Source organism: Bos indicus, chromosome 21, assembly GCF_029378745.1.
Source record: "Bos indicus isolate NIAB-ARS_2022 breed Sahiwal x Tharparkar chromosome 21, NIAB-ARS_B.indTharparkar_mat_pri_1.0, whole genome shotgun sequence".
Taxonomy (NCBI): domain Eukaryota; kingdom Metazoa; phylum Chordata; class Mammalia; order Artiodactyla; family Bovidae; genus Bos; species Bos indicus.
The window spans coordinates 28,720,528-28,743,165 of record NC_091780.1 but is presented as its reverse complement, the minus strand read 5'-3'; the positions used below and the strand labels follow the sequence as shown (position 1 = coordinate 28,743,165).

General features: G+C 42.0%; 1 protein-coding gene across 8 annotated transcripts in view; it reads left to right on the top strand.

The window, feature by feature from the left end:
* Window positions 1-22,638, top strand: part of TJP1 (tight junction protein 1) — a 259,464-nt gene that overhangs the window by 223,393 nt on the left and 13,433 nt on the right. For 6 of the 8 annotated variants that reach the window (XM_070775274.1, XM_070775273.1, XM_070775272.1 and 3 more), the window contains 13 exons: window positions 4,993-5,132; window positions 6,064-6,169; window positions 8,922-9,072; window positions 11,535-11,643; window positions 12,780-12,999; window positions 13,208-13,392; window positions 13,488-13,583; window positions 15,746-15,828; window positions 16,542-16,752; window positions 17,061-17,161; window positions 20,156-20,506; window positions 20,833-21,072; window positions 21,666-22,523. In XM_070775274.1, coding sequence (XP_070631375.1) covers window positions 4,993-5,132; window positions 6,064-6,169; window positions 8,922-9,072; window positions 11,535-11,643; window positions 12,780-12,999; window positions 13,208-13,392; window positions 13,488-13,583; window positions 15,746-15,828; window positions 16,542-16,752; window positions 17,061-17,161; window positions 20,156-20,506; window positions 20,833-21,072; window positions 21,666-22,523 — 2,851 coding nt within the window. The remainder of the gene's footprint in view (window positions 1-4,992; window positions 5,133-6,063; window positions 6,170-8,921; window positions 9,073-11,534; window positions 11,644-12,779; window positions 13,000-13,207; window positions 13,393-13,487; window positions 13,584-15,745; window positions 15,829-16,541; window positions 16,753-17,060; window positions 17,162-20,155; window positions 20,507-20,832; window positions 21,073-21,665; window positions 22,524-22,638) is intronic. The other 2 variants (XM_070775278.1, XM_070775275.1) reach the window with 1 other exon arrangement.

Sequence of the window (22,638 nt, the reverse complement as noted above, 5' to 3'; positions counted from 1 at the left end):
TTATGATTACTTACTGATTTATTTGTAATTATGATTACTTTATGGTTTATGATTCTTAATATTTTAAGTATATTGAGTTAAAATGTATTATTTGATTTCACCTCATTTATTTAATATGAGTTTTAGAAAATTTCAAGCTACATAAGTGACTTTCTTCATGATTCTGTTAACAGCATGGCTCTAGATCTATATGTATTGAATAATGCCTCCACCTTTTGGTAGATAATGGAAATGCACTAAAAAGAACAATGATTTTTTAAAATATTGATCGTGTGAACAGTTTAATAGAATGATGTGAGTTCCACTGATCTGCAGTGTTAAGGTGTAGTAATTACATTAATGAAAGGTGGTAGTCAGAAGAGAATGAAAATTAGCCAAAAATGAAATACTTGTGGAATTTTTGTGTGCTGTATGGAGCAGGAGCCCTATTATAAGGCCTGGTTACCACTGGGGAGGATGGTCACATTAAAATATTATCTTTGATTCTTAGTTATCATCAGTGTTACTTAGTCATGTTGTAGATTCAGGAAGTTTTTTTTGTTTTGTTTTGTTTTTCAGTTAAAGGAAAGGAAGAAAATCAATTGGAATTGGAAACTGTTTTTTAAACTTGCAACTTAAAAAAAAAATCTGTTGGTGCGTGTGAGCTTTCTCTGGTTAGAGAGAGTGGGAGCTACTCTCTAGTCATGGTGTGTGGGCTTCTCAATGCAGTTTTCTCTGGTTTGGAGTACAGGCTTCAGTAGTTGTGGTACACGGGCTTATTTGCCCCGTGGCACATGGGATCTTCCCAGACCAAGGATCAAACCCTGCATTGGTAGGCAGATTCTTAACCACTAGACCACCAGGAAAGTCCAGAAATGTGATCTTTATTAAACAGATAGTTTTAAGCCAGTTGCAAAGCAACAGAATTTGTAGAACTATTAAAATTATGTAGTTATTTAACCTTGATCTCTTCAAAATGTTCATATGTACATTTGTATTTTTAGAGTAAAAAATGCAAGAAGAATTTACTATTTTGTATTGCCCTTTTTATTATGAATCACCTAGAACAGTTTGCAGATAGCTTAATTGTGTTTATTTATACTTAGACTAATTGTATGTGAGACTAACACATAGTGTCAGTTCCTCAGCCAGTGTCTGAGTCTTTGCAACCCATGAACTGTGGCCCACCAGGCTCCTCTGTTCATAGAGTTCTCCAGGCAAGAATAGTGAGTAGCTCAGTGGAGTGAGTAGTCATTCCCTTCTCCATGGGATCTTCCCAACTAAGGGACTGAACCTGGGTTTCCCATATTGCAGGCACATTCTTTACCATCTGAGCCACCAAGGAAGCCACCCCATTATTACATAAGCAGTGGCTAAAAAGTTTAGCTTTTTATGATTTAAAAGTAGTTCATTCTGGTTTGAGCTAGAAAATATCTTGGCATACATGTGTGTGTGTGTATATTTTACTAAAAGACTGTTTTACTTACATGCAGCTCTTTTAATATATATTATTTAAAACTGGAATACCCCCTCCCCAGAGTAGTTAAATTAACTTAAAAATAGAACTCTGAAAACTTTTCTTATAAAAAAAGCATATGTTTTAATCTTTCTGGAGAACATCAGGAAGAAATGTTTTTCCTGGTAAGGGACTGCTAATAATATGGACTATGGAATTCTTTAAAGTTAGACTTAATTTCATCTTTAAATAATCATTATTTTAAAATAAAACTTTTCAGTCTTTCATAAGAAGATGTGACCTTATGGACTATAGCCCACCAGTCTCCTCTGTCCATGAGATTTCCAGGCAAGAATACTGCCATGCCACCTCCTCCAGGGCATCTTCCCCACCCAGGGATTGAACGCATGTCTCCTATGTCTACTGCATTGCAGGCAGATTCTTTACTGTCTGAGCCACCTGAAAATTGAAACAGTCAAGATAAATCTAAGGTTTCTCTGGGCTGCTGTTGTATCTGCTTCCCCCTTTATGAACCGCTGTCACCCGCATCTGTCTGGTAATTCTGCACATGGGGTGTGTGTGTGTGTGCGCGCACACGCACGTGCAGCTGTGGGGAAAAGTGGTCTTTAATACCTCAGTGGTGTCTCACCACATGTATTCTGCCATTTGTTCTTCACATTTTGTTTGGGGGCTATTTTCCTATCTCTAGTTACAACACTGTTTCATTGTAAGTTTAAGATTTTAGTTTTTTATCTTCAATTATGAAAGCATTGTATGCTCATTAGAACAAGTGACACAGGCCACAGCTACCAACTCCACTACATCTGGATCTCAGATTTGAAGTAAGCTTTTCTCTGTACTTGGGTCAATGTTTAGCATCATATATAGAGTTTCTGTGTGTTTTGCAAAGAATTTTAAAATATCATGCTCTGCACGTTATTCCCCAGTTGTTAGCTTATTTCACATAACACAAGGTAAGCATCCTTTTAGCTTTTTCATTTGATCAGAAATTTTCCATATTATGGAAAGTCTGTTTCTAGGTCTTTTTCATTTTTGTCCATGGGTTCATATATTGGCTTTTTTAACTGTTAAAATACTTAAAACATGTGTTGGCATTTAAAATTTTTCATGGTTAGTGCCAGATTACTTTTCAAAAGTAGTGTTTACATTTTTTCTTGCTCTTAAAATTGAAGTATATTTAATTTAGAATGTTAGTTTCAAGTGTGTAGGAAAGTGATTCAGTGATACACACGTGGCAGTGCTTTCATTTGTTTCTCAGAATTCCATGTGTACCAGTCTAATGGCTGCAAAATGGTGACTTCTTCTTATCAGTTGATTTCCTGACTAGTGGAACTGACCATCTTTTTGTGATATTATCCATGTCGAATTTCTTGTTTAGTATATTTCTGGTTCATTTCTGTTGCTCATTTTTCTGGGGTGTTGTTTTTTCATGGCTTTTGAATTTTTAACTTGCATTTTAGGGAGATCTCCCCTAGTCTAGGTTTGTATAGATGTATAATTTTTAATGCTATTGTTGTAGAGATATTTTTACTTACTTTACTATTTTCATTTCCATCTGATTATTGAGGATATTTAATTCTCAATGTAATTAAAGTTATTTTAATTCAAATAATTTTTAATATTCTTTTATACTCACTAAAGTGTTCTGCCAGTATTTCCAGGAGCATTATTGCATGATTCTGTCATCTGAGTCTTCAGATAATGGTAAATAACAGTAATGTTGGCAGGTGTCACTGTGCTGTTACTGATTTTAGAGCAAATAGATTCAGTGTTTCACTACATAATATGATAATAGCTCTTGGTTTCGGAAAATACTTTCATTATTATGTTGCCTGATCTTTGCTTTATTTGTGACTTTTATTAGGAATGGCTGTTGATTGTTTTCACATGCTCATTTGACCAGTATTAACTTTTTCTGTAATGTTTGAATAGAATTATGTGGTAGACTTTTAATGCTGAACTAGTCTTGCACTCTTGAAACAGCCCTGCTGTGACTACTGTATCAGTATAATAATCCTCTAATACAGTATTTTATTCGGAATTTTCCCCTCCATTTATCTTTTAAAATATTTTTGTCTTCTCATTTGGTACTGTTAATTGTCAAGATTTGGGTGTTAAGCTTCTGTTAGCCTAAGGTTGAATTGCTAATCAACAGAAAGTTGAAAAATACTAAAGATAGGTACATGAGATTTTTATGATACTGTTCTATGTATGTATGTATGGGATTTTCTACAATAAAAAGTCTTTAAAAAGTGAGTTAGGGAGCTTTCTATATTTTTCTACGATCTAGGATGATTGAAGAAAAATATTAGGTTTTTCAGAGTTGGGAGAACTCAGCCATAAAATCTTCTATCAATACGTTAAATGGTAGATCTTGATTTATCTTTTTATGTGAAGCATATGTATTGGCCTTTATATATATATAAAGTTCACTTTTTATAGTTTCTATTTTTCTGGGGGAACTGTTAATGGGCACTGAGTTTTGTTTATTGCTAGTTGAGCTGCTATCAGAGTAAATGTTTTTATAAAATCTTCTTGGACATGTATGTGTGTGTTTCTTCAGGATAAATTTAAGAGTAGAATTCCAGGTTTTTGTGTATGTGCATTTTTGTTGTTGTTTTGATAAATAACTCCTATTTTTTGCTCAAGTAGTAGTACACTTTTTTTGTGTTTACACTTATTTCCACTGTCCTTTTCCAAATGTCTGTTTCTCCATATCCTTCTTACGGCTTGATATGATTGGAGAACTCTCACAAGTAGTAAGAGCTCTAGTTTTTTGTATTTGCATTTTTCTCATTACTAGTGAGGTTGAATATTTTTTGTTTATTGTCTGTGTTTATTCACTCTTCACTGGTGAATTTCTTCTTCCTAGTAGTTATTTTTTTCCTGAATTGTCTCTTTTAAACTGATGTATAGTTCTCATATAGTCTAAATATCAAATCCTTATTATATGTATTATTGGGTCAATGTGTAGTTTTAAATTGAACTTCTGTTACATATTGTTTGGTCAAATTGCTAATATTCAGTTGTTTGAACTTAAAATTCATTTGGTTCTACATATGACATTTTTTCCAATTATTTTCACACCTTTTAAAGCTTTTTATGTATTTACTTGATACATTATGGCTTTTGTTAATTGAGACTTACTTTAAAAGTATTTTTGATAATAAAAATTAGGACTTTATCTGAAATTGATTTACTTCTATGTCATTAATACACGTAGTCAGCTAGGTTTTCTAGATTAGTGAACAGTTCTGACACTGCTTATTACACACTGTTTTGTTCCAGCACCTTTGGCCTGATGCTTCCATGATAAACTTTGGTCCTGCAGAAGTATCTCTCCATTTTCTGTTTTTCTACATGGATCTGTGGCAGTGCTACTCTAGTTTTAATTACTGAGTTTTTTTTACAGTATTTTGGTGTTTTTTAGAGCAAGTCCTTTGTCACCCTTTCCTGACATTGTCTTGGCTGTTCTTGTGCTCTTTACGAATGATTTTCACCATGTGCTCATAACTTTGTGTTTTACTAATGTACAGTCTCCGGAGCAGAGAGGAAGAGAGAATTTCTAAACCAGGGGCTGTCTCAACTCCGGTAAAGCATGCAGATGATCATACACCTAAAACAGTGGAAGAAGTTGTAGTTGAGCGAAATGAGAAACAAGCACCCAATCTTCCAGGTAAGCCTCGCCTATGAAATAGGAAGTGCAGAAAACATTCAGTCAGATTAAACTGTTTTACAGTTTACAGAATTATATTTACAGGAGATACAAAAATGCAGTTATTACTACTGCTACTATTGTTGTTACCTACTACCCATGTAGGTAACTACCCATGGAATTTTTCTGTATTTCCAGCATTTTTATGTGGATAGGAGGTCACTGTAGATGAGTAGGCATTCTTGAATGTTTTTCAAATTTTCTACATAGAAATTATTCGTGGTTCACAGCTGTTCACAGTGAGTGAGGTTGTTTTTCAAACACTGCTCATTAAAGGGAAACATTAGATTGACTTCAGATACTTTTAAAAGTTATCTTGCCAGTGGACAGTGTTTTCAGAAAGCCTTTATGAAGTGTACCTTGCCGAGCTGGATACGAGACCAGACGTGAAAACCTGCAGGGTTCTGAAATCCTGAAGGGTTGCTTGAAAGGCCTAGAGGTTCCGATTCTATTGTCCCTCAGGTCCTTCTCCCAAAACCTCTTTTCTGCTCTGCTTGCTTAGTCGCAGGAATGTGTATATTTAAAAATAAATTTTACAATAGTTAAGAAAGTGACAGTCCCAGCAGAGAAATGTAGGGATTCTCTCTTCATACATTCTTCTGTTATTCTTCCCTAAAAAGTAGATTTTTTCAGACTTCAACAGCTGGAGCTATGGAAAGCACAGGTGACCATGTGATGTGCATACATGTTATAAAGATATCAGAATATCTGACTATAAAATGTACCCTGATAGATGCATATGTAGTATATATGTCCCTGATCAGGTTCTCTGAACTTCCATTTTCACTGTATTTTGCAGACTTTTCATTGTTTGGTTATGCAGTGGTTGCTTGCACTGTTATTCCATTTTGTACAGTGTTTCCTGCACAGTTTAGATTTTCTCTTCTTTCAGAACCAAAGCCTGTGTACGCACAGGTAGGACAGCCAGACGTGGATTTACCTGTCAGTCCATCTGATGGTGTCCTGCCCAACTCAACTCATGAAGATGGCATTCTTCGGTAATGTGGCTTTAAACTTGTGTTGTTTTCTCTGCCTGTTACTGATCATGGTTTAGAGTGAGTGTTCAGTTGTGACCTGTATTACAAATGCTTTTGATACATAGTGTGTGCTGCATAATGCTCTGATTAGACTTTCATTTGTTTAGTTTTTAAATTATTTATATGATAGGATCAGAGATTAGAGGAAAACATACTTCTTTGGATGTTTACTTCCTTCTCACCACTATTTTCTACCTAGTTTTTGGATCAGAAATTAGAAAATTGTTTTCTGGACTTACGTAGTGGTCCAGTGGTTAAGAGTCTACGCTCCCAATTCAGGGAGCATGAGTTTAACCCCTGGTTAACAAAGCTCACACATGCTGTGTGGTGTGACCGAAAAGAAGAAAAACTTTCTAGTTAAACATGAGAATTTTCACAGACATTCTCAATCCCTAGCTTAAAAAAAAAAGAAGTGTTTCTCAGCACCTTGACTGAAGCCAGATAACTGTTTATCATGTGAGTGTCCTATACACTGTGGGTGCTGAGCAGCATCCCTAGCCAGCAGTGGTCACTAGCTAGTATGCACGTGTGCACACACACACACCCTGGTTGTGATAACTAAAAACACCTGCAGATGCTGCCAGATGTTCCCAGAGGCAGGATCACCCTGACTGAGAACCTGCTCTAGATCAGTCAGCACCTCAGTCAGTGTTTGATTTCCAAACATTTCATTACATTGTATCTTATATACTGAGACTGAGATGTAGATTTTATATCCAGATTTCAAACAGTCATGATCATCTAGTTTTTTGATGCCTCTGTGGTAAAAGAGAGGTGACAGGATGTGAATAATAGAAAATTACCAAATCTCCTAAAGTAGGTTAGATATAGACCCCTGCTCTCATCTGTTCTCTGTGCTGAAGGAAATTGGGTTGTTACCCTGAGACCCAGCATGGTAGAAACAGCTCCTGAAACAGGTGGGAGTGTCACAAGTTTAAAATTACACATTTTAATATTAGGTAACTGATAATTCAAAATTTTATAAATCGGGAAGGAATTATCTTGTTTTTCCTTTCTTAAGACTTGCCTGAGCACTTTCCTGACTCTTTAAGGTTTACCAAAACTTTGTTAGATTCCAGAGACTTGTTTGCCAGAGGAGCCCTGAAGGACAGATACGGAGAGAACTGAGGAGTGGGCAGGGTTTGTATTTGGGGTTTTTCGCTCACTCTCTGTGGATGCGTTTGAGGCAGAGGCTTCTGCTGCTGTGTGCGGTCGATACAACAGAGGGCCAAGAATAAAGGAACCTGTCTCGGTCACATGACCCTGAGATGGCGCCTGGAGCTGTTCTTGAATGATGTTTTTTAAAAGCCAGGTCTTGCTGAAGGATGCAGACTGCAGTCCACTGTTGTTACCTGTTGAGGTCCTCTAGGTTGGTCAGTGTTAGGAGAGGACTTTAGGGCCCTGGAATCTTAAGGACTTTAAGGGGGTGCTTAAAAGAGCTCTCTGGATAGTTGACTTTTGGGAGAGGAGGCTCTTGATGCAGGTGGAAAAGTAGATTTCACCACGAGCAAGGAGCTTACCGTCTATGATCCACAGATTCGGGGGACCTCCTGTGCCACCAGTAGTAAGTGACCAGCCCCAGCAGTAAGTGACCTTGTCTGATCTACATGCTCTCAGGTTTCTGCCCAGTTCATGGTTAGCTCATGTGAAGAAACCAGATCTAGTGGGACTACCTTATAAGTCCTAAAAACCAAGGTGGTCTTTAGTTGGTTTAAAGAAGTAGGCATCTGTCTGTGTCCCCTCAACTCATTCATTCATTGGTTGACTTGTGTTTTTTAGTTATTGCTAACCTCTACTTATTTGTTCATTGTTACTTTAAAAGAACCTTTCTTCATTTCATGTCCAGATAGGTGTAAAAGACTTGTGTCTTCTTGTCTCTGAATGTGGGATGGCTATGGAAACCTAGAAGGGTAATTTGTAATTATGTATGTAATTTGTTATTAATTACCCACAAGGGTAATCTGTAGTACTATAGCCATTCTTCTGTGGCATTCTTAGTATTTGTTTCAGGAGTGTCAAGAGTTTTGACCCTGCACTGAGAGTAGAGGAATTAATGTGTCTTCATTAGTTCTTCTCCATTCTTTCCAGCATGAAGAGATTAACATGGGCTCATCCAGAAAGGCTGGATGGTGAGCTTTTTGGTTAAAAGTTCAAAGGGGCCTCAGAGCAAGTAATCTGTGTGAGCTACTGCAAGAACCCCTGGCTGCAGAGTTTGAAAAGCACTGTCTGTCGGGCACAGTGCCTAGAGCTTGATTTTGACTCCTGGTATTAGGGAAATTTGTCAGTTTACACTTCAGTTTCTACCTTTGTACAATAGGACTTCTCAGTTATTCGGTAGAGATGATATGGTATGTGAACTGGGGTGGGAAAAATGGAAGAGTTTTTAGCCATTGTTAATATATATATCGAAGAGTCAGAGTTGGGAAAACATGTTTTCATGAAGTAATTTTACAGTTATTATGTAAAACAGTACTAACATATTACATTTGGATATTTCAGAACTTATTTTTGTTAATTAGAAATTAAAAGAAAGTGCCATTAAATCTGATTTTGAGTTCTAATGCTAAATTTTATTAAGTAAATTAGTGGTGTGGGGGAAATTTCAGATATGATGGTCATTTGTTTTATTCTAAATATGGTTTTCATTATAGCAGTTTGCCGTTACTGTTTAAGCTTCTCTTAACTCATTCAAATGAAATACTTGTTTTAACAGGCCCAGCATGAAGTTAGTAAAATTCAGGAAAGGAGATAGTGTGGGTCTTCGGCTAGCTGGTGGAAACGATGTTGGCATATTTGTAGCTGGTGTTCTCGAAGATAGCCCTGCTGCCAAAGAAGGCTTGGAGGAGGGCGACCAGATCCTCAGGGTATGTCCATGATCAGCTCACATGGTTTCAGATACTTAGGTCTCCAGAGCAAGGCCTCAGACATAGCAGATGTGTTATGATGAGCTTGTAATCTGTGTTAAAGAACATGGGACTCCATCAGGTCTCCCCTCCCTGCCTCTGCTCTGCTCACGTCTGTTAGGTGTGACTGCACAGTATGTGGCTTTGGTTTCATTTTAATCACTCATTTGTAGAATGTGGAAAAACCAAGTCTTAGAGCTCACAATGTCTCCCAGTTATCTCCAGTTCAGCTGAGCATTCCTGCTGGCTGGACTCTGCTGTGGGCCCCAGCCTGCCAGCAGGGCAGCATCAGGTACGCAGCCTGTGGGTCCCCTTTACCCAGTGATGGCTCAGGTGTGCCAAGATGGGTGTCCATCGGGTACACGTGTAAGCTCTCGTTCTGAAGCTTCACATCCACAAAGATGAGAGTCCAGGAAAGCCCAGCTTGGATGCAGTGTACCAGTGGGCTCTTTGTGTTTTTTTTTGTTTTCCATAAGCAGTGTTACCTAGTAACATAGTACCATCTTTATTCATCTTCTCTCTCTCTTTTTTTTAAATTTTATTTTATTTTTAAACTTTACATAATTGTATTAGTTTTGCCATATATCAAAATGAATCCACCACAGGTATACATGTGTTCCCCATCCTGAACCCTCCTCCCTCCTCCCTCCCCATACCATCCCTCTGGGTCATCCCAGTGCACTAGCCCCAAGCATCCAATGTCGTGCATCGAACCTGGACTGGCATTTCGTTTCATACATGATATTTTACATGTTTCAATGCCATTCTCCCAAATCTTCCCACCCTCTCCCTCTCCCACAGAGTCCATAAGACTGTTCTATACATCAGTGTCTCTTTTGCTGTCTCGTACACAGGGTTATTGTTACCATCTTTCTAAATTCCATATATATGCGTTAGTATACTGTATTGGTGTTTTTCCTTCTGGCTTACTTCACTCTGTATAATAGGCTCCAGTTTCATCCACCTCATTAGAACTGATTCAAATGTATTCTTTACCCCCTGCTGGATATACTACATCCCATTCTAGTCGGAGGACCAGCTCTCAAGTGGGAGTTCCCGCCTCACCTTGCTCTGCTCTCTTCTTCCTTCTCCTCCTGCCCCAAGTCTGACTGCTTTGTTCTGAGTTCTCTTTCTCTGCCTGTTGGCTCCGCATCTGCCTTGTGTTGTCTGTCTTTCTCCTCTGGCTATTGCACTTGCAGGTAAGGTGGCGCCCTTCCCTGCCTGCTTGTGTCATGAGGCCGTCCAGCCTGCCTTCCACCTTCACCACGGCTCAGGGTGGATTTCCATGGGGCACCACCAACCTGATGGCATCTTCAGCCCTTGTTTTTCTGTATTTCTTACTCATGTTTTACCTTAAGCAATTACTTTCTTCTTTGGATTCTATAACACTGTCATTCTGGCCCTCCTAGTCGATAAATGTTTCAGTTCTTTTCCCACCACCTTCTTTAATCATTCTTCTGAAAACCTGGCACATGTTCAGCAACCCCCCCTTTCCTCTTGCTTCCCTGTCTTCATGTTGGGTTTGGTCACTTGAGGCAGCAGCTCGCAGTCAGAAACCACCCTCTGAGTGTGGGGTGAGCTCCCTCAGGCCGTGGTGGCCGCTCTGTCCCCCTTCCCCTTCACACTTGCATGGAAGGAGGTCAGGGCATTCATTGGCTCTGCCTGGCTGATTTCCACTTGACATTTGTTTACAATATTTCTGTTTTCTCAGATACAACATTGATAATTAAGTAGACCTATTCTCTTACCCACTCCATATGCTGTTTGAAGTAATCATTGTCATGTAAAAATATTTTCTCATAATTGTATCATTAAGGTAGTACCTGTTGAAAACATTTTCTCTTAATGTAGAAAATTTCCAGAAGATGAATAGAAGGAAATCTCCCTGTTACCTGCATACAGTCACTGATGACATTTCTGTTAGGTCCTCAGGGGTATCTGATAGAGTGAGTACTGACCTGGCAGACTCTGAGCCTGTGTTGTACACATGCTCTTACTTAGGTGGCACAGCGCACACGCTGTTTCCTTCTGATTGCTTCTCAGAGAGTCTAAGAAGTCTGGCTCTGTTGTACAGTCTGGACTTTAATTTCAAAGTTTAAATCATGAGATTTTATAATAATAAGTCATTGGAATTAGATGTTAGCTTTCTTGGTCTGAACTGGTTGGAATTTGCAGTGTATGATCTCTAATATTGTGTGGCATTGTCACTGTTTATAGGAATTTATACTTTAACTCACTTTATTTACTTGGTTTCTGCTTGTTACAAACTAGGGTCTTTTCTCCAAAAATAAATATTTTTACTTTTGGAGATGTGATATTTCTAGAGTAGATAAACTCTAGAAATATTTGTTTCCTGTGCAGTTAAATGTTTTTATTGTCTTAAAATATGGCCAGTAGTAATTTGTGAAACGTTATTTTAACAGGTAAACAATGTAGATTTCACAAATATCATAAGAGAAGAAGCCGTCCTCTTCCTGCTTGACCTCCCAAAAGGAGAAGAAGTGACCATATTGGCTCAGAAGAAGAAAGATGGTGAGTTACTCTCAGGAAATTGAGAAAATAAACCTGGAGATGCTGGACTACTTAAAAAGGGAGTAATAAATGACTTGTTAACCCTACGGATTTTGTCATTTAGGGGCACACAGCCTTTACACTGTGGGGCTTCCCTGGTGGGTCAGTAGTAAAGAATTCTGCCAATTTGGGAGATGCAGGCTCGATCACTGGGTCAGGAAGATCGCCTGGAGGAGGAAATGGCAACCCCCTCCGGTATTCTTGCTTGAAGGAATCCCATGGATGGAGGAACCTGGTGGTCTATACAGTCCATGAGGTTGCAAAGAGTCGGACACGATTTAGTGCCTAAACAACATCAACAATCTTACACTATGCTTGTTAGCACAGCACAATAATGGGACCAGCCAGAGTCTTTCTGGCTTTCAGTTTAAGTTAGAGTGTCATCTGTGGGAGAATTGTATACTCTTCCACAAAGAACTGTACATGGGCAGCTTCTGAATTTTGTATTGATATTTTCTAAGCAGTATGCTCTGATGTTTGTTGGCATTAATTTCAAGAGAATGACTAATTTTCTGTGATTAAGAAGATGCACTTTTCATTTAGAACAGACAAGGTCTCTCAAGCTTGGTACTGTTGATGTTTTGAACCAAGTAATGTGGTGAAGGCCGTCCCATGTATTAATGCTTCAGGCTGTTTGAGATGTCCTCCCTCTGCTCACTAGGTGTCTGTACACACACCTTCTTTCAGCACATGGTTGCTGCTATCAGAAACGTCTCCATGCATGCCAGCCCTCTCTCTCACCTGACGGATATGGGGTTGCCCTCATTTGAGAGCCACAGTTTAGAGAGCGGGAGCGTCTGTGCAGGGCTGAGGCGGGACTGTTAGGTGACCGAAGCAGGAAGCACGTGTGGCTCTGGACGAGTTGCCTGCTGGGTGTCTGCAGCAGTTTCCTCATCCAGGAGGCGGGGTGCCGAGTCACCGTGTCATGAGCTCACGGTGATGCCCACGAGACAGAATATGTAGGAAGGAGCTACTGTTAGTTGGATACGGTTGTTTTTGTCATTGCTAACGTTATCAATAGAATCTTCACCTAATGTATTCTATTCATATGAATTTCTTTTTCCACTCATTATTGATTATATTTTGTTTCCGTTTAGTTTATCGTCGCATCGTAGAATCCGATGTGGGTGATTCTTTCTATATCAGAACCCATTTTGAATATGAGAAGGAATCTCCCTATGGACTCAGTTTTAACAAAGGAGAGGTGTTCCGTGTCGTGGACACTCTGTACAATGGGAAGCTGGGGTCCTGGCTTGCCATTCGGATTGGCAAAAACCATAAAGAGGTGGAACGTGGCATCATCCCAAACAAAAACAGGTATGAGCGCTCCGCTGTGTCTCGCAGAGTGGGTTAGGGAATGAGGAAAAGGTTTCAGCCCCACAGGGAGTCTTCACTGTACTCACCATGTCTAAGACTGACCTAGTTTTATAAACTCCTTTATTTTAATTTAAGCATTAAGGTTTACATTCCATGTGAAGTTCTGCCACAAGTCTTTGTGCATTTTGTTCTGTGTTCTCTTGTGTAGAGCTGAGCAGTTAGCCAGTGTGCAGTATACACTTCCCAAGACAGCAGGGGGAGACCGCGCCGACTTCTGGAGGTTCCGCGGTCTGCGCAGCTCCAAGAGAAACCTGCGCAAGAGCCGAGAAGACCTCTCAGCCCAGCCAGTCCAGACCAAGTTCCCGGCGTATGAGAGGGTGGTTCTTCGAGAAGGTAGTCTATTTCCTGCCAACCAGCCTATATTAATGTCGGTTTGCCTAAGACAAAAAAAGCATAAACTGTGCTTTTTTTCATCTGAATCTTCTCAGCTGGATTCCTGAGGCCTGTAACCATCTTTGGACCAATAGCTGATGTTGCCAGGGAGAAACTGGCAAGAGAGGAGCCAGATATTTACCAGATCGCAAGTAAGTGGTCTTGATGCAGACTTTGAGTGGGGTTGAGGGTGCTTCTTTACTAGTTACCCTCTAAAGGTAGATCTGACCCATTCACCTAATAGAAGTAACACTTTTTGCTGCTGACCCCATGTGTTTAATTGGAGGGAAATCTGAGTGATGGTGCCCTTACTCTGCCAGGTCCCTCTCCCCCAGCCCACAGTCACGTTTAATCCTGACAACATCCCGAGGCAGCTGTCGAATGTTCACCCTGAGCGAGGCAAGCTGGGTGCACTGCCCCCCTCCCTCGTTGGGGCGTCGTGAGGACTACTGGTTAAATCACTCACTCGGCTCTGAACCCAGCTTTCTGGCTCCAGCCCAACTTTATCAGTCATTAAGCAAATAGAGAACTCAAATATCAATGTCAGAAGGTAATAGAAGCATGGTTATGCTGTTGGTTACTGCAGACATTTATAGTGTTTTGGTGTTACGTGTAGATACTGAGGAAGTAGTGCTCTAAATGCCTTACAGGTTTTGCTTGCAGATTCTTTCAGTTTCCTTATTTTAACTACCATGGTAGTTTAAATCCACAGACTTAGTTACGACCCCTTAGGCCTGCTTTAATTTATATGTAAAAACTTGAAAAACGTTTTTTTCTAATTAGAAATACACCATTTTGTATTTGGAAAAAATTAGAAAATTAGTTTTGACATATCTCATCATCACCCTCAATTTTACCTTATTGTATTTTCCTCCACCAAGTGTATATTCCATTTTCCTTCTTAGTGGATAACTCATGTTTTCATTTTATTATCTATTCTATAAAAAATCTGTGATTTGATTAGCCTTTGTTTTTATAGTTTGTTTCAAATTTATATTTTACTAATACAGAGGTTGCATAAATCTGTGCGGTTTGTGTGCTGGGTGTAAACACTCCAGTACATAGCTGTGTGTGTGTGTGTGCTGGGTTCATTAGGATTCCTGGAGACGGGTGCGCTCCCTGCTGCTGCTGTAGCGCTCTGACTGCCCCTGTGGTGCCGTGAGCTCCAGGGGCTGGTTTACATGAACAGGGTGTTGCCTTTGTATTTGTATTGTATACATTACTTTTCATTTGCTTGCTGGTGAAGCTGAATGAAGACATGTGTGTCCTGAAACTCAGAAGATGCAGACGAATGATAGTAAAATTTGAGCAATTTAGAAAATGTTCACTTCTGATTCTCCACTCATTTTGTTAGTCTTTTCAGAAGAGATCTTTTTTTGGTTGTGCTTATAGACAGCACTTTGCCTAAAGAAGTTGGTGGTTATAGATACCACCCGTAACCAAGCTTAAATCTTTTAAATTTAGGAAGAACAAGTGTGAAGACCTACAGAGTTCTGTTTTAAGGACTGATTGTTACTTTAATTGGGTTTATTCCACAATCAGGGTCTTATAAAAGGGGTTCAGATCGCTTAGTTATATACCCTCTTTGAATCAAATGAGAGTCTTTGAATTTAGAAACTGGTAGCATTTTCTCCAGCCACAATTCCCAGGTGGTCTCCCGTCATTGCCTGTGTCCAGCGGACTGGAAGCTAGCCCTCTGTCTTGTGAGAGCCTCGTCCCCCTTATCCCTCAGCCTGACCTCTGCACTTCTATGTCTCTGCCTCAGAATAGCTGGAACATTTTTGAAAATATGCATCTTAAAAACTCACATCACTTTAAACTTAAATATTTGGACCAAACATATAATTTATAATTTTACTTTGTTGACTTTAATGGAAGCAAGTTCATCAATATTTTTTTAAAGCTGATTTTCAATTGAGAGAATTGCCATTTTGGCAATTTCTCTTGACCAGTAGGATGCTGAAGTTCTGCTTCCTGATTAAAATGTTGTTCATTATGAAGTATTACTTTGATGTTGTGAGCACAGTGCATGCAGTGTGGCTCAGCTGCTGGGTGGGGTCACCCCTGGGATCGTGGGTGAGCACCCACCTGCCTTCTGATGGTATGAAGCACTGATGTCACCAGGCGCTCTCAGCCAGGGCAGCCCTGAGAGGACATGTGGCCTCAGTTCTATCACTGTGGGTCAGGAGGGACACGGGACTGCTGCTGACATCCAGCAAGTGGAGCCCACGGTGTCGTTAGTGCCCAGAAGCCGAGGGCCTGGTCTCACCAGTGGAAATCTGATGTTTTGTTTCTCTCCTGATTTCCTGACTAGAAAGTGAACCTCGGGATGCAGGAACCGACCAGCGCAGCTCTGGCATTATTCGCCTCCACACAATAAAGCAGATAATAGATCAGGTATGTTCCTGAAAGTTGACCTGTTCATTGTAAGCTGTGGGATGAGTCTGGCTAAACTGAAAGTAGGAGGTATTTTTTCTCAAGTTGTTACTGGCATACCATGAGAAAATTAAGCCAGACATTGTAACGGTTGGTGTCAGGGACGGTAAGTAGTGCTTGCCTCAGAAGATAAGCTGTCATCACCACAGAAAGGGATCCAGTGTCCTCACACAGGCAGTGTGCGGCTGTCCCAGTGGGACAGTTCAGGTTGCCCTTTGGTGCTCAGATGATAGGAATGTGTGTTAGTCACAGGGTTATTAGGACCATTACAATGTTACACTTATTTTCACTCTCTGCTCGCAAGTATTGGGGCTGTCTTAAAAGTGAGCTGCCAAGAGAGGTGGTGTAAAATATAAAAATGGGAGAGAATAATCTTTCTAAATTTAATGTATTTCCTGCTATATGTGGTTTTAAATATCTTTGTGCAACTCAATTTATAAACATTTTGAGTAAGCAAAAAAAAAACAAAACAAAAAAAACAGCTCATTAAGACTTTCTGCCTTATATTGAGCTAGAAAGTATATAGCATTAACTTGAGAGTACACCTTTTCCTGGCGTGCTCCTGAGACAGTTTGGAGTTAAACATCTGTTCCTGTTGGAACATAGTCTCGGGTAGGACTTCTAAAGGTGATGATTCTCAGTTACCTGTGTCTGCTTTCTCCTCCTGTCTTCAGGACAAACATGCCTTACTGGATGTAACGCCCAATGCAGTAGACCGTCTGAACTATGCCCAGTGGTATCCAATCGTGGTGTTCCTTAACCCGGACTCAAAGCAGGGTGTGAAAACAATGCGAATGAGGTTATGTCCAGAATCTCGGAAAAGCGCCAGGAAGTTATATGAGCGCTCTCATAAACTTCGTAAAAATAATCACCATCTTTTTACAAGTGAGTACGTGAAAGCCCTTCTTTCATCTTACAGTTTCTGTGCAGTAATATGTGGGCAAAAAGGTTGTGTTGTTTAAATATTAAAACTCATATAACCTTTGCCTGTTTTGCTTGCTCTTGTGTTAATGGCTGCTATTGATGGAAAGAAATGGTTTGGTGCCAAAACAGACATTTCCAGGGGTGTGTCCTCAGATATCATCTGTCAGAGAACTCAGTGGTGGAGGCTGAGCTCTAAGCAGTGTTGAGTGAATTCTTATTTGGTGGCAATGTTCTAACCAGAGAACAATGCTTTTGTTGTCTGTTTTCAGCTACAATTAACTTAAATTCAATGAATGATGGCTGGTATGGTGCACTGAAAGAAGCAATCCAACAACAACAGAACCAGTTGGTATGGGTTTCTGAGGGAAAGGTAAGAAGTTTCCTATTGTTAACCCATTTGACAACTCACATAAGAGAAGCCTTTGAGACACCGTTTTCTACTTGGATCAACATATTGGAGGAATCGGGGGCTTCAGTGTCTAGGCCTTCACAATTTGCATGTGGGATTATGAATTCATTTTGGTAGTAAAGGATTTAGAAGTTTCCTGCCCACTGAGCTGCCATCCGGCAGTGTTCTCTGTCTCAGAATGATGTGGAAGAGCAGGGCTGAGCTCCAACTCCACCCACCTGACCGACAATGAGTGTGAACCTTGCTTCCTTCCTCCTCTGGAAATAAGGGGCTGAGTGGGCTCGGTGAGGGTCCCCAGAGTGCTGTCCTCTGCATGTGAGATCCAGGACTTGTCTGGAGGAAAAGGCAGGGAATGGGCAGGGCCCACTGTCCTTAGACCCAGCCCTGGCGCAGCATGGACACACAGCTGCGTGGTGGGGGCCGGAGGGGCTGCAGTGAGGGGCTTGGCTCTGCTGCTGCTGGAAGCGTGGCCCTGAGCCCCTCCCTGAAGGATTTCTGCATCAGTACCTGTTAACTAACATCCCTGAGACACACTGGAAAAGTCAGGTTACGCAGCCCAGACTTTTGGCTTTGCATTCTGGTGTTCTGTACTACCTTTTGCTGTTGGCCTGTCTGGGCTCCTAGCAGTTCTTAATGGCACAGGATGTTGATTTTGTTGGGAGTTAATACTTTTCTCAGAATACACAGTTAAAGAAGCTTTTGTTATAAATGCGTTTTGCCTTCGGATGAATACATTGTCAGTGTGTTTCCGCTGCTAGGGAAAGTTGAGAATGTCTCTTCTATTTTGTTTCGGTATTTCCTCGTCGGCTCATTTCTGCTGTTTTCCCCTGCATGCTCCCCCTTCCCCTGCCTGGCTGTGGCCCCTGAGGCCAGTGCAGTGCATGCTGCATGCTCAGGACCCCTGCTTCTATCTGGAAGACACCACCTCTGTGAGAAGAGATGTCCTAACGCTGACATCTGGAGGTGGTGTTGGCTGCTTCCACCCATAGTCACGTGTCAGTACCACTCACATGCGATCATGAGACCCCCCCTGACCACTGACGTGTCAGCCAGGAACTTGATAGACAGAGGTGGAGCAACTCACTGCAGCACTTCCCACAACATACTTAACTAACTTATTTACTCTGTGGCCTTGGGTGAGTATGATCACTTCCACTCCATACTAACCATTCCAGGACAACACAATTCTGCTAGCAGCCTGTGTCAGCTAGACTGTTAGCAAGAAAGCTATTAGTTTATAAATGCACAAAATATACTTGCCTACCTATCTGAGAGGTTTTTTTATTCCACAAATCTTAGTTTTATTTCTCTGATATTAGTGTGCTTCCTGGATTTTAAAATGAAGGTCTTAACTCCCCAACTATATTTCTGTGTGAGGAAAATAATAAAAATTAATTAAAATGACCTATATTAATAGGTCTCATAAGTCATTTACTATTAGAATAATAGGTTGATGCTCTAAATCAGAAAAGGTGTTAACAATTTAAATCAAGTTTGACTTACAGTATATTTTTTCCAAATAGGTTCTTAAACTAAGAGATTGTATTTAGTTAAGAGATTATTAAACTAAATAGATTCTTCTCTTCATTTCCACCCTGAACTCCCCTAAGTTAATTACTTCCACCTGGTTTCCAGGAAGAGTTCCTCTCGGCAGTTCTGATGGTCTTACATGTTCCCTACTGAACCAAGAAAAGTCATCCTGGGGCTTTCTTAACAGGAGGCATATGTCATCTCTGGCTCCAACTGCTTGTTTCTTGCTCCTTCTGCATTTCATATCCTGCAGCAGATCAGAGAGTTCTGAGTTGCTCGTTCCTAGGGCCGTAAGCACTGCCCCGACTGGCCCCTGGGTTATATAGTCTTGCAGGCTCTGCGAGTGGAGATTAGAGTGGAGAGAGCAGGCAGATTTTTGCAGTGAGAGAGACTCCACCCATCATCCCTGGCTTTCCAAACCGCTGATCAGGGACAGGTGGTTTTTCCCACGTGGAAGAGGCATTCAGGATCAGGCTCCTGCAGAGCCAGAATCAAGACTGGGGGAAGTGCCATTCAGGCGGCTCAGGCCTTGTCTGTCAGTCAGTCTGTGCTGGTAGAATTCTGGGTTCCACATCTTGCAGGTCTCGAGCCATACCCCACCTCTGGGTCCTCCAGGGCAGGGGGTGGCTGTTGTCTGTGGTCCAGGCAGTAGCATCACGTCAGTGTGCGCTGACAGCCTGTTGTTCCTGTTCCCTCATTTACTTGTGTGTTCTCTCTCACTGGCTCAGGAGACACTTGGTGGAGCCTGGAGCCGACTCAGCTCTTAATCCTGCGTAGAGCATCATTCCTGCATCTCCCCCCCCGCCGCCCCCACTTCCCCTGGACACTGACTGCATCTGTGCAGAGTTATGTTTTAACAGCAGTTCTAGTGAGCAGCCAGCACTTAGCTGATGCTTTTCCACGTGTTTTATAAAAACTGTAGGGCCAAATACCAACTTTTAATCTTCATATATAGATTTTATATATACACAAGGTCTCTTACTCAGCTTGAAATGTGGCGTTAATCTCCTAGTTAGTCTCATGCGCGATGTTCTGTCAGTCGGTGTGTCTGTTTCTGTGAGCTTGGCCTGGCCATATCCCCCTCTTGACCCTGCTCTGGGCTGACAGGCTAGCGAGTGACTAGGGTCCACGAGCCAGAGGAGGGCCAGGGCTCCTTCGCTGTCTTCTGGGGCTGGGCATCAGGGTCCAGTGTTGTCATGGCCGGCTGGCCGACCTCACTCATCCAAGCCCTTCAGATATCCGAGGGTGCTTTGTGTGTCCGCATGTGTGCTTGTGAAGTCTTCATGACCTTTCCTCAGCAGAAGCCTCTAGACTTAGCTGTGATTTCTCCGAGGACAAGTATCCTTTTCAGTCCCCTTGTGAAATAAAGGCCACCTCTTACAAAACTACTGAATAAAATTTTTAATTTACTTTTATTTGACCCAGGCGGATGGTGCTACAAGTGATGACCTTGATTTGCATGATGATCGTCTGTCCTACCTGTCAGCCCCAGGTAGTGAATACTCAATGTATAGCACGGACAGTAGACACACTTCTGACTATGAAGACACAGACACAGAAGGCGGGGCCTACACTGATCAAGAACTAGATGAGACCCTAAATGATGAGGTGGGGACTCCCCCGGAGTCTGCCATTACCCGGTCCTCTGAGCCTGTCAGAGAGGACTCCTCTGGAATGCATCCTGACCACCAGGCATATCCTCCCTACTCACCACAAGCGCAGCCACAGCCAGGCCATAGAATAGACTCCCCTGGATTTAAAACAGCCTCTCAACAGGTAAGCAGCAGCATCAATGTTCTGCAGGTGGAGGTACTTGATCAAAGTCTAGATGTGGTGACTGACTTAAAGAATGTGGTGTCCTTTCTCACAGGTTAAAATTTAATGTCTAATTTCAACTTAAGAATACCAAGGACTTAATTCTAAACTTTGTGTATTTAGAATCTCACACAGCAGTATACTGAAATTTAAAAATTCAGGACATGAGGTCACAGTTTTTTTACTCAGCACACTTAAAATGTATGTCTATCAACCATTATAAATGGAAGTGGGGAGTTAGCAGTGAACAGAAGCATTATATTTAAAATATTTTAAACACTTCACAGAAAGCAGAAGCCTCATCTCCAGGCCCTTACCTTTCGCCTGAAACAAACCCGGCACCATCAGCCTCTGCTGTTAATCCTCACGTAGACTTAACTAATGTCAGACTGGAGGAGCCGAGCCCAGCTCCCCCCTCCTCTGACTCACCACACGCCGACTCTTTACGAGCTCCAGGCACTGAGGCCGCTCACGTGCAGCTCAAAGGTCCAGAGCCGTCCCTGTCGTCGCATGTGGGCCCAGCAAAGGTACCTGTGCCGCGGGGGCTGCCCTCACCCGCCGCTCCCCGTCAGCCTGCCACATGAGCACGTCTGCTTTCCCTCAAGTGTCCTCTGCTTTTACTGTGGGCTCAACACCATGTTCTCAAATCACTACAAGTCATCTGGTTCTGCAGTCTGCATGGCTTCCAGTGGTGCCTGATTCTTTAAATAGGCCTTTTAATTGGGATTGGTACCTAATACTTTTATAGGTTTTTAATGTTTGGCTTTAGAATCTTCCAAAATTTCTTAATATATCGTTCAGATCCATTGTAAACTGCTTTATGTTTTCTAAACTATCATGTCCATAAATTTTCTTTATGATTTTCATTTTCAGTGTCCAAATCAAGTGGAATCAACAGCTGAATGCATTAATTTTCTACTAAACTTCATTTAGTGTCGTTACGTGCTGAAACATAAAAGTCCCTACTTGCATTATAAATTTTGAGCTTTCACTTAAACTTGCTTTCTCCACTAATCTTTCTGTCCTGGTAATAAAGGGTAGATAGAACATGTCGTTTCTGTCTCTTACTAGACTAGAATTTGAAGCCAGCCTGTGTCCTTACGCATGGCTGTTTATACAGGTGTACAGGAAGGACCCCTACCCTGAGGAGATGATGAGACAGAACCACGTCTTGAAGCAGCCGGCTGTGGTTCACCCTGGGCAGAGGCCAGACAAGGAGCAAGGCCTGAGCTACGAGCCGCAGCCTCCGTACACAGAGCGACAGGCTGGCAGGGAGTTGGAGCAGCCTGCATACAGATATGATGCCTCTAGCTACCCGGAGCAGTTTGCTCGGAACTATGACCATCGTCTGCGCTATGACGACCGCCTCCTCACCTATGAGGAACAGTGGCCCTACTACGATGACAAGCAGCCTTACCAGCCCCGGCCTCTTGATGGTCAGCCTCCCGCGGAGCCAACAGAACGAGGGTATTTCCCCCGTTTTGAGGAGCCAGTGCCCCTGTCCTATGAAGGCCGAGCGCACTACGACCCACTGCCCAGGACCTCCACCTTGCGGCACGAAGAGCCTCCCGCCCCTGCCCCTGGGTACGACGTGCACGGAAGGTACCGGCCTGACGTGCAGCCCTACTCCACTGCTGGCCCCAAGGTGCCCCCTGAGCCCAAGCAGTACTTGGACCAGTACCCTCGGAGTTACGAGCCAGCGCCAGCCCAGGGCTTCCCCTCCAGGTCAGGCCCAGGCCACTACGAGCCTCTTCACAGCACCACGCTCGCTCCACCACTTGGCCCCTCGTCCCAGCACAAGCCCGAAGTCCCGCCCACAGGCACCAAACCCCTGCCTCCACCCCCAGCTCCGGCCGAGGAGGAGGAAGACCCAGCCATGAAGCCACAATCCGTGCTCACCAGAGTGAAGATGTTTGAGAATAAGAGGTCTGCTTCCATGGAGAACAGGAAGGATGAGAGCCATTCCACTAGTTTCAAGGTAAAGAGGTGATCACTGTTTCCCTGCCTTGTGTGCAGAACACATGCAGAGATGAGCATGCAACATGCCTAAGCAACACCTGTTTTCTCTTGATCTCTGCCTAAGGATATGAATC